Raw genomic sequence first — 12,251 nt, 5'->3', positions numbered from 1 at the left:
GTGTGTGTGTGTGTGTGTGTGTGTGGAATGAGTGTGCGACACTTGGCGATTGCCCGTGTTTGCATTCTACAATGGACCCAAAACAAGCAGAGTTGCCACCCCTCGATTTAGTCGGCTCCCTTCTCGCATTTTCCGCCATCAGAAACTCTCTCACCCATCTCGCACATTTGCCCCAAAATGGAGAAGGGGGTGGGGGGCCAAAAACGGTGGAAATGCCTGACGAAAAATTTCAAACACGTTTCAATAAAATTCAATTTGTAGCACATTTCAACGCTTTCCGCTTTCTCCTTTCCACCCAACCCCACCCCCCACTCACATATGCATGAATTTCCTTTTGCACTTTGGGTACACAAAACCCCCCGAAGCCCCCGTCCTTTTCTTTTTTTTATTTTGGAACCCATCTCCATTGCGTTCGCAAACCATTTTGGCACTTTGCTTTTGAGCTATGCAAAATGAACGACAACAAGGCGCAGCTTGTTGTTCCTGTGAGTGTGTGTGTGTGTGAGTGAGTGTGAGGGGGGGGGTTCCAAAGGGGGTCTTAACAACCCCTGAAACCCCTCCGTAAATTTCGCGATATTTTCGATTTCGCGTTTACTTTGCCTCCTTTTGCGGGACTCAAACCGAGCTCAAGGATATTTTTCATACATGTCGCACGCACGCATACCCCATTTTCCGCCAACAGACCCCCTTCCCCCCTCTCTCATTGTCCACACACAACGCCCGTTCTGCCCGCCACCCACTTTTTAGGCGCCCAAACTCATGTGTGGCATCCATTTCCCTCTGCCAACAAAATGCAAATGCAAACAGCATACGAATTAGTAAAACGGAAACAGGCGTTTGTGTTTTGTAATATTTGGCCCAAAACAACACTCACACAAACACTCAAACACACACACTTGCCCAGGAACACACACACACTTGCCCAGGAACAGGAACAGCACACTCATACAGGTAAAGAGAAAGGAAAAGGATATGAAATAAAATAGAAACGCACTCTCACTCACACTTTTCACCTCGGTTCACCTCTGAAGGCAACCTCTGGATTTCACTACACCATCACCATCGCCATCACCATCGGAGCCCTCTCTTTCTACGGCCCACGTGCTCTCTCTCTCGCTCTGTTTGCTTTCATCGGCTTCATTTTGATATTTTTGCTTAAATTTCCAACTGGCACGTTTTGTAAACCAAGCAAATAAACCCCCTCCTCTACACATGAAGAAACACTAATGGGCTAATCAATTAGATATCGTAAATAATACCAAACTTGCAGAATTATCCTCTCGCAAAAAGAAGATTATCAATCCGTTTTTTAATTTCTCAAAAAATCTGCCCATCTCTGAAATGCCAGTCTTACATTCCTATGCACTAAATTATTGCATAGTTCATTATTATTATTATTATATATTTTATATTTAATTGGCAATTTTCTTTAGGAACATTGTTTTTTTTTGCCGTGCAGCTTTTCTTCCTGCTCCTTCTTCGACTTTTTCTATTAGATTCGCAGCGATGCGTAAGGTTTAATAAGCAGCGCGTGATATTCATTATCCACAAAGGCACAGGCCAACAAAAAAAAAAAATTTAATAAGGAGGTGTGGCATGGAGGCAAAATGTATTACGCTCGGCTCGTGTGGAGTTTGCAATAATGCGAAATGAATACACACAGACGTAGAGGGCAGAAATGGGGAGTTGGGTGTACTAGAAATACCCATCCATCAGGACACTGGACCCTCTACCACCCACCCCACCACGCCACGCTTCTAACAAAATAAATAAAGTACAAGCGGGAAAATCAAGTGAAATCAATTTAATACACTTTTCATCTGGGACTGAAACTCGGCTGGGGTGGCAACTCTGCCAGCGAGTGGAAAGGAAAGTGGAAGGAGAAAGAGAAGGGAAAACAAATGCGAAGAGGTGGTGGTGGTGATGGTGGTGGGCATCCTGATTCATCTGTGATTCACCATTTTCTTCAGAGTGGCTTCTTTGCCTGTGGCCTAATTTATTACATTTTAATGACTTTTTCATGCACACGCCAAGCCAGTGAATATACATACTATATATATATACATACATGTATACATATATGTATAAGGGTGTCTTTGTGGTGAGCAAGGCGCATAAATCGCATCTTGATATCGCATTGATATGCATGCTAGCACCGCTCAGGATGGGCCCCATAATTAGAAATTAGAAGGAGCCGGGACAACAACAAGGACACTCCGGCGATAAGGATCGTGACAAATACGTATGGGATACAAAAGGCGCTGGAAAAACTCAAGGAACGCTCAGGGGGATGGGTAAACCACCTTGTGGCAGTCAGTCGGCAGTCCATTATGTCACAAGACCATTGATAAGTCCATGTGATATATTGTATTATATCTATTACATCTTCGCATGCCACATAAACACTTCCCGACTCTTATTTTTTGGATACATTTCCTTAAGTTTTTTTGTTCGAAACTGCGGCTCCCACAAATTAGATTCAATTCCGTCAGACTTTCTATGACTTCCTGTCTTGGGGGAACCGGAATGCAGCAACACATTGCACAATTCCTGCTCATCTTGCAACTGCCGGATGGATGTGAGATGGGAATGCTGCGAATGTTGCGAATGTTGTGTTGCGGCCACATCAGCAACTGTTAATGGCTTCGACAATTTGCATTTTCGGCAATCAAATAATGTTTGCCATCACTTGCAGTTGGCGTCGTCATCATTGCTGGCACCATCGGCACCATCGGCACCACCGCGCTACAATGCTCCAAAAAGTGGGTGGCTGTGGGTTGGTTTTGGGCCTAAGGTGGGGAAGCGGGAATGATGATGGTGATAGTGGTGGTGATGGTGGTGGTGATGGTGGTGGTGATGGTGGTGGTGGTGGTGCAAACGTTGACAGGCTAATTACACATGCCAGTCACAAGTCACTGAGTGCGACGGCAGTTCGTGAAGTGGTTATTTGGCTATTTGTCATGCGGCCATGTCGATGGAGTGTCGATGGAGGTTGCGTCATAAGTGGCCAAGGTGTAGTTTCCCGGTCGCTGGTGCAGGGTTAAATATCTTGTGGCATGTCGCAGCTATTGTAATGCTGACATTTTCCATCCTATATACATATGACAATAAATGACGTAGATGCAAAAGCCAATGCCAATAGAATGACATCTTTCCCTAATAAATACGCAAATGTTAAGGAAGATAGCAGAGTTAACAGAGTTATAGCCACATATTTTTTCTGCGTGTATTCTTGTGTGTGCAGCGCGCTCAACCTGTAATTATCGCCCGAAAGTCTTTCGACTTAATTACGGGCCGCGATCCCGGCAACTGTTGCACCCTCATCATACCAATATCATACTTCACATAACGACAGCTGGGCGATCAACTCAAAGATACAAAACAAACGGGAAAAAAAAGTGACGCAAAACCGGAACCCTTGAAGCCAACATATTATCAGCCCAATCTGGAATCTGAAAACACCGAAGCGAAAACCCTATAACTAAGACACTAATCTCATTATGGCACTTCAAATGGATGCCAGTCAGTCGTTCGTTGCACGAATACGTCAAACCAACGATGATGATGATGATGAAGATGATGAAGATGATGAAGGGATGGATATTTTTGGGGGAAGTTCTTTTGAAATTCGAGGTAGGTCAGATATTATCTGCTCAAAATCACAGCTATTGCCCTCTGGAGATATGGTTTTCAAGCCTAAAGAAAACAGAGATTTGCAGGGCCAATATATACATATCTTAGTTCATTTAGCGCCCTAAAGATTTCGCAAACTTCTAATTTTTTGCGCTGCATTTAGATTGACACTTGCCACTCGTCGTAAAACTTTGTTGCATTTGCCCGATTCCTCAACGTTCTTTTCTTTTTTGGCTGAATGCATTCTCATCGATCTCTTATCGCCTTGCCAAAAACTTTTCCCACACCTCGAGATAATGCTTAACCCTATTAGAGCCACGCCCACTAGCTCTGAATGTCTGTTTTAATTGCTGCCGTTGAGTGGCCCGCCCGCCCCCTTTTCTCACCCGATTTTTGTTGGTTTTGTGCAATTTGCATGCGATGTGTCGATGGGAAATGCCAAGAAGTTGCCAAGTGGAAATGTTTGCCGAACACTTTGAGTGCGGTTTTTCTGATGGTGGTGGGTGGTGGGTGGGGGATTTTCTTGTGGATGGTTGGCAATGGTGTGCAGAATGGCAATTCAATGGGAAATTCAACTCGTAGTATTTCCCCGCTCTATCTCTTTGGTTTTTTTGGGCCAGGATAAACATGTTAATTTCAAGAAATGCAAAAATTCTATAATCCGATTTAATGTTTTATTCATTCCGTCTGGCAAGGAGACGACACGCACACACACACACACACATCCAATTTGAGCAATTAGAATTTTAAATTTCGCCAGCCTAGACATCGGCAGATTGAAGCTTACTTTTTGATAAATATGCAAAGACACTGAGAAAAACGTGCGCAATTTTAGAAACACACTACAACACATAAAGGGTACAATAAAATATGTTTGAAATGTTGTAAGAATCATTTTTAGTAAGAGCTTGTATACAACTTAAACTGAACTTTAGAATGGGCATTTAAGAGGGTTTCTTTTTTTTTTTTTTTATGTATGTATGCAAAAATAGAAAATAAAACGGTGTGTATATATGTACTATGTCCTACTGCACAGTGGTTCCTCGGAGACGCGGCCATAAATACTTCCAGTGCAGTTAGAAACCTCAAATTTAACCTCAGGGATCCAATAGTGCTTCAGTAAGCATGGTGTAAAAATTGTTAGGATTGGAGCCCCCTTCCCCACCAAAATGCAAAAAAACCCCTTTTCAAGCACCTATAAGTAGGCAATAATTTTTTTTAGCAAATAAAACCAGGTTAATTCGTGTATATTTTTGACAAATGGGCAGGCAGACAAATATATATACTTTATGGAGTCTTATTCTTCTCTCTATTCTCTTCTTCTTTATTTTTGTTGTTTGGAAAAAACTAATGAAAAATATAAAAATGCATATTAGAAATTAATTTAATACTTTATTATTAATTTTACAATGTTTCCTCTAGCAAACTATAAACAGATTCAAGCAAAGTTGACTTATCCTTTTTCTCAAGGTCCCTCTGTCCGGTTATAAACGGATCGGAGCGTAGAAGGAGTGCATTCAAAATGTCGGTGTTTGTAATAATCCGTGACATTTTCCGGCTGTGATAAAGTCTACATTTTTTAATTTCTTTGTTGTTTGATTCCGCAGCTTCCTCGGAAAGCTCTCCAATTGATATAATTGCATGTTCTATAATTGCAGATCCATGAATTAATACCTTGTGAACTGTAGCCGGCAAATAGTACCATGAATATTTTTTTGTCAGTTGCTTGGCAGTTTCTAAAGCGTATTCATTAAATTTCTTGGCATTAATTTTGTAGCCCGATGCAATAGCTTGAAGTATAGTGGCACAACGATGGATCAAGTTTTCATCTATTCCTGTAATATCAGATGCCAATTTTGGATTAGAAAAGAATTTTCTAGCGACATTTCCGTCGTTTGATGATCCTCTACCCCCATCTCTGGGCTTGTCAACTATTAATCCCATTTTTTCGCGAAATTCTTTTTGAATTTTTTGCTTTCTTTTCATTACTTCCAATTTTTTTTCCGGATCTCTCACCTGCCACATCTTGACGGAGGACTTGTAAGATATATGTAAAAAGTATTCAAAGAAGCGTATTTTTGCATGAAGGGGAGAAAGACCAAACTCGAAATGTTCTTTGTTTACAACTTTGTTTAAGCATTTGTCCAAATCGTTCATTTCTTTTGGATTTGCACCACAAATGTAACATTTGGCAGAAGATGACTCAGTTAAGGCATTGCATACCTTTCCATCCACCATAGTCAGTTGTAAACTATGTTCAACGTTTATATTTCTATTATGAATAAAAATCACTGACCGCTTTAGAAGGTTTATTTTCTCTTTAAAATATCTCTCCTCATTGATAGAAAGTTGACTTGTCTCTTTTTGGAACTGGAAACGTATTGGCCTGCAGTAACGCGTTGAGGAGGGCCTGGGATTTTTCCAAATTATTTTATTGCCAGATTTTGAAATAAGTTGAAGTGGTACGTAGGATGTCACAAACAAGCTTTTGTCATCTAAATCATTATTGGAAAATTTTTGTTTGTATTCACTATGACCTGTACTTCCATCAAATCCCCATTTTCCAATTAACACCAAATTTTCAATAGAATCGTCATTGACTGTTTCCACAACATTAGCCTGTAGCTCTAAAATACTCGACGCTGTATTATCTAATAAACTTTGTAATTCAACTTCAGCGTGAGATTCGTCTACAGATATGTTTTCAGGGTATCTCTTTTTCTTTGAATTTAATATACGTTTATAGCATGGAAAAAAATCAAAGGATATTTTGCTGTTCACGAAGTTTCTGATAAGCAAATATTGGTTTTTAGACATAGCGGTCTCCATTAATAGCGAAATTACCTCATCGGGATCTGCTGGCAATATATTTTTCATTTCACATTCAGTGCGTAACGAAGAAATAGCAGATTCGTCTAATTCGGCCAGATGAGCTATACGCCGTCGCTTTGTTCTCGCCGAGGATTCCTCAAAATCAAGTTTTTGACGTCCACGATGTGGACTTTGTACCCTTTGCTGATATTTTTTAGAGATGTTTTTCACTGGAATTGATTCGTTTTGATTCAGCCAATCAGACTTATATTTGAGTACTGACGATTTCTTTCGATCATAGCGTGTCCAATAATCAGCAATTTGTTTACAAAGGTTTGGAATACATTGCATATGTTCGGTCAATTCAACTATGTAGCCTTTAGTCTTAATTTCATCTCGTACAGCAGTGATAATTTCTTGTATTTTTTCTGTATAGATACCCTTTTTTGTGCACCATAAATTAAAAATGTGATGGCGTTCAAACACACACTGATACAAATCGCCGTCTTAAGCCAAGTCAAATTTACACAGAAAAAATGACAAAATAATTAATTAAATGAGCATTGAAAATTTTACACATACACGAAAGACAAAATCACACAGACAGCACAATAAAAAGGCAAAACAGAGACTTCGTTGGCAAATTTGACTTTGAAAAAATAAGAGATTGGGTTAGTATATTAACGATAACAAGCACATCCGCAACTTTCCGCAAAATTCTCGAAGAGTTTTATTACCTCAAGAAACTCTTTAATACAATGACATAAACATTTATTTCGGGGTATCGGCGGGACACAACTAAAACTTTACGTAAACATGAAAAAGACGTTCACAAAATACACAAAAAAGGTTAAATCAAATATAATTACAAAAAAAGTGTTAAATCAATGAAATTAACTTAACATAATGAATTTATAAAAGTAAATACCTTCAAATTTAAACTGCATTTTAAATTATATCAATCAGATAAGTATTACTGACGCTTTACCTTTTTGAAGTTCGCTCTGTTATTAAGAAGAATGCAATTCGTCCAACTACGCTTCGCAAATGAGCTTGTGCTTGCGACTTCAATTCTATTTTTAGAAAGTCCCGTTAGCTTTCTAGAAAAAACCGGTTTTGTCTTGTATTGTCTGGACATTTTAGAGATGATTTGTTTACTTTTTGCGCAAATCTATTCTGGTTCATATTTTTTGAATTTTGGCCTCTGGGGGAACCACTGTGTACTGTCAATATATTTTTATCGACATCGACGCACATTAACCTACTTTTGGGCGCCATTTTCCCCCAGCTTCTGCTGCGGCTCTCTTTTTCTCTTTTCTTTTCTCGTCTTTTGCTAATGTTGCTGCTCATCCTTGTTAGATATTCAAATTTGTCGAAAGACGGTCGTGGAGGGGGGTGGGATTTCCGTGTCTGCGAAGGGGGGAGGATGTGTCAACTGCAAGGGGGGTCAGCATCTGATTATGCGTTGACACCAATTTGATTTTGGGGAGAGATTGTGGGATTGTACTTAAACTTGCTTTTTAGTGTGTTCGAGGAAACTTTTGAGGTTTTTGCCTTTTTACTTCAGAAAAGTACGTATTGCCAAGTATAGTAAAAGGTACTTAGAACATATCTGTTAGGGATTGCATGTATGTATGTAAAGACCATTGTATAGATTTAAAAGTTTTTCAGCCTTATTTGTTTGCTGCGAATTACTAAGACTTTTAATATTTAGCTAGTTATTAAACATAAAATGCAAATGAAATGATGTGAAAAGCCTAATTTTAGAGGGTCCTTGGCACTCTTCTTTCGTTTCTCGTCCTGGTCAAATATTATTTTATATCTTGTATCTGAGCAGTGGGCTAGACCCAAACCAATTTGCTGGTTTCCTTGGATAAGGTTTTTGGGGTTCGTGGGTTCTTCAGTTTTATTTACTTTTAATTTACTTTTAATTATAAATTCATGCTTTCCTTGGCTGGGATTAAGCTTTAAATGCAAAGGCGGTAAACAGACAGTCTTGGCCACCCGCTTTTCTCACAGGACTTTCTCCTGAAAACACCCAGCTTCCAGCTTCCAGCTACCAGCTCCCAGCTTCCAGTTCCCAACGCGCTGCCTGTTTGCCTTGGCATTTCTCAAATGAGAAATGAAAAAAGCAAAAGGAGATGGCGGTGAAAAGCGGAGGAAATTGTTTGGGGATGCGTCATAAAATTTGTATTTGGGCCATATGATTTATGCCCCTCCAGTTGGCCTGTTCCCGGATATTTATACAGGCCCATCATTCGCTTCAGTGGGCGGTCGGCCACTTGCTCCCAGATTCCAAATACCAAATACCAACTTCCAGATCCCAGATCCCAGGACCTCCTCCCAGTTGGAATTAATTTCAAGTTTCGCTTTCAGTTCGCTCTGTTGTTTGTGGCTTTTGTTTATTTATAGCGTTTCCCTTCGCCTTTGCCAACTAATTTAGATGATTGTGGGCAGCGGGCCACCCACACTTCTCCTTTGGACCTCGAACCATCTGGCCTCTCTATTAGTTTGGGCAAAACATTTTCCTGGCTTGCTAATTTTTACTTCTGTATATATGTATGTATGCATGTATACATTTGAGGCTTCTAATTGACAAGATCTCTGGATCATAACATAGTTTTAAGGGAGATGAAAAATATGTTATTTTTGCTCTATGTCGGGTTTCAAAAGTTTTATCTGATTGGAAAATATCCCGGCTTTGGCAGACCTTTATCTTTAAGACCTGATTTTTTGTCCCTATTTTGCGGTTTCTCATCGGCCCCTTTTACTTTGTGTTTTTCTTACATTTTTTTCCTGGCTTTTGGTTTTCCATCTATCATCATCTCCATTTATACGCGCAAATATTTGCGCTTTACTGCGAATTTTCCTCCCTACCGCCACCCACCCCACTCCCCCGCACCCTTTGTTTTGCCATTTTCCCAGTTTTTTTTTTTTTTTTTTTTTATTTGTGTGGACCGCTTTTCGTGGCCCTTTGTATGGATTTCCATTCAATACGAATGCCGCGCAACGCAGCGAGCCGAAATGAAAATGTTTAAATGAAAGATTGATTGGATTTTGATGAATTTCGGCTACACACTGATACTCACATGTACACATGTACATTCACATCCTGACTTATGCTGATATGTGTGCCACACACACACCCACAAGGAAAATGTATGTATTCCCTCTTTTTTGATGCTCCTGAGCTCGTTTTGTTGCTCATTGATAAGCGACGGCCAAAAAAGAACAAAATTGCACACACAAAAATTACATTGCGATTAAAGTAATTCTCTTGAACAAAAAATAATGGAAAAAGCATAGAAACAACAAATATTATATCATCGATTCGAATAGAGTTTGCCGAATGTGTTCATTTGTCAAGGAATACTAAACTTTAGTGATATATTTTAGCGTCTTTGGTTATGGTTTTAAAAGTAATCATTCTGCAAAGACTGTATTAATCAAGATGTCTTAAACTTTTTAAGGAATTGTAAATAATTCAAGGGATCTGGCTTTCAGCCCCCGAAAACAGAAAAAAACAGGCAATGCTAAACCCAAAAACTCAAAAAAAAAAGTTACCAGTCGTTAGCAGACAATGAGACAATTTTGGATCGTATTAATGGTCTACGGCGGATGTATTTATGGGCTAATGCATTGCTCATCTTTCCGATTCCCCTTGATTTTTTCTTCTTTTTTGTTATTCTCGACCATCAAGTGGACAATGTCTTGCGAGCGTTGTGTGCTTGTGTGTGTGTGTGTGTAAGTGTGGGTGCCTGGGGCGTCATTAGGTTCATATGTCATCCCATAGATGCGAAGCGCACACGGAACTAATGAATTTTTCATAAATCCCATCCACCGGTCGCCATCATCAAGGGTTGAATGGCCCTGTCGATGGAGGGGTGGCTTTTTCTTTTTTCGGGGAAATGGGAAAGCCATCCCATTACCACCCACCAACACCAACACCACCACCGCCCGTTATAACCCTGGCAATGTTCATGGGTCTGCGCTTGACACAAAAACCAGATTAAAAGATTATGTTGCAAATTAACTTGAGGGCGGTCGCTGGACCCCAGAAGATCATCAGCGTTATGAAATGGCAGAAAATTAATATGGTTACGAAGGGCAGTTCCAGATGATTTAATTGCACTTCGTTGCCCGTCGCGATAAAAGGTTCTCTTATATGTTATGGCGTTATGAAATTACATACTAACCATAACTTAAATTAGTTAGGTTTTTATTTTGACTAGTAAGCAACTTTAACATTTCTTAGAAGAAATCTTTTGACGCGTCCCTTTCTCGTTTTTTTATGATTGGCGTCACAGGACCTTCGATAATTGATGGACCGGAAATAAAAAGCGGGCTGTTGGCAATCTAAAAATATGACCACGCCCATTGATTTGATTATTAGCCAGATGGGCGAGCATATTACTTTGCTTTATGGTCCAAAAATGAGGGGGTGTTTGCAGTACTGCAAAATATCAGGGATGCTGCCTGACTATTTTGCTATTTTGCTGTTTTTCTGTTCGGTTTTCCCATTTCGCTGCTGGTGGTGACTTTTCGCTGCACTTGCAGCTGCAGGAATTCGAAAACCAGGGACATGGCGTCTAATTCAATTTATGCCATTTCAAATCGCAATTCAGGCATAGCGTCGATATATATTTATACATATATTTTATTGAAAAAGAGGAAGAAAAGGCCACGTGGCTGGCCGGCCAGCCGATGACCCGCTGCGTTTTTCGATTTCCCGAATTTGTGTCCTGCGTTTTTTCCGCCTTTCTTCCTTGGGCAATATCCGTTATTAGCTCGATTGATTTTATTGCCACACTTCTGGCAAATATTAAAAATCCTTCGCCTGCCCAGCAGGTGGCGGGTGGAAAAGCTCAACTAAATTCCAGCCGCTTTCCCAAGGTTTTTCTTTTCTCCTTTTGCTTTCCTCTCCATTCTCCATTCCTTGCGCTTCCTTTCCTTGCTGCGGAGTGGAGTGTGTTTGCCTTGGAGCGCCGCGTCGCCGACATCGCTGCATAATCCTTTGGCAAACACCCTCGTTACCTACGTATCCTTTTTGCAGCAGGCTCAAGCCGCCGTCGTCACTCGACAAACACAATTAATAAGCGCTTGGAAAAATGTTTGAGGCGCTTATCGCGCGTCGCTTTTCAGGCCGCTTTTCCCCTTGCCATTTCCATTACCATTTCCATTTCTCATTTTTGCCCACTTTACCCTCGGATTTTCACTCGCTAGTCAAGCCGGGTTGACAGACAAATGCAGAGTCTGCAAAAGAGAAAATAGGGGAAATTGGAAAAGTCGACTCGAGAATGCCCTCGGATGGAGGAGGAAATTGCATAGAAGTACGTGCAGCAGGAAACTTTAATTTACTTTGTTTTTAACTACCTTTCGTTTATGGTACAAATAGTGTTGATTGTGTTGATGAAAATGTGCACATGAAAATGTTCACATAAAGAAATTCAAATAATATATCATTTGAAAACGATTAACCTTTCTTTATATTTTTTAATGCGTTGCTGTTTAAATACCAGTTGGAAATATTTGGAATTTAACCAACATGTAAATAATTGATTATGCGCAGGGCAGTTTAGAGAGCAAAACTATTTTTTTCTAAAATATGGACACGAAAATAACGACACTTTAATGGATTATTTATTTCCTAGTTAAACTGCACGAAACCGCCAACTCTAATTAAATTCATTCAATTTATTCTCACAGGGTATAAACAAGCAGCAGTGTGTGTGTGTGTGTGTGTTTGTGGGTTGTGTAAATAATTTATCTAGAAGTGACAGCAATTAAAGACGCTTTTCAAACTTGCC

The 12,251-nt window shown here is 40.0% G+C and overlaps 2 protein-coding genes across 8 annotated transcripts in view; one reads left to right on the top strand and one right to left on the bottom strand.

Annotated features, from left to right (window-relative positions):
• Positions 1-12,251, top strand: part of LOC120457315 (teneurin-a) — a 144,166-nt gene that overhangs the window by 63,174 nt on the left and 68,741 nt on the right. The gene's annotated exons all lie outside the window — the stretch shown is intronic.
• LOC120457319 lies at positions 5,013-7,659 on the bottom strand. 2 transcript variants are annotated; one of them, XM_039644824.1, is made up of 2 exons: positions 5,336-7,659; positions 5,013-5,279 (listed from the first exon to the last, which is right to left on the bottom strand). In XM_039644824.1, coding segments are annotated over exons 1-2 (1,461 nt in total). In that variant the 5' UTR covers positions 6,796-7,659; the 3' UTR covers positions 5,013-5,278. The 2 variants fall into 2 exon arrangements, with proteins under 2 accessions (XP_039500758.1, XP_039500757.1); XM_039644823.1 differs by having other exon boundaries at positions 5,013-7,544; positions 7,603-7,658.

This window comes from Drosophila santomea, chromosome X (genome assembly GCF_016746245.2).
Source record: "Drosophila santomea strain STO CAGO 1482 chromosome X, Prin_Dsan_1.1, whole genome shotgun sequence".
Classification (NCBI taxonomy): domain Eukaryota; kingdom Metazoa; phylum Arthropoda; class Insecta; order Diptera; family Drosophilidae; genus Drosophila; species Drosophila santomea.
Note: the sequence above shows the minus strand (reverse complement) of the source record. Positions and strands in the feature narration are given on the sequence as shown.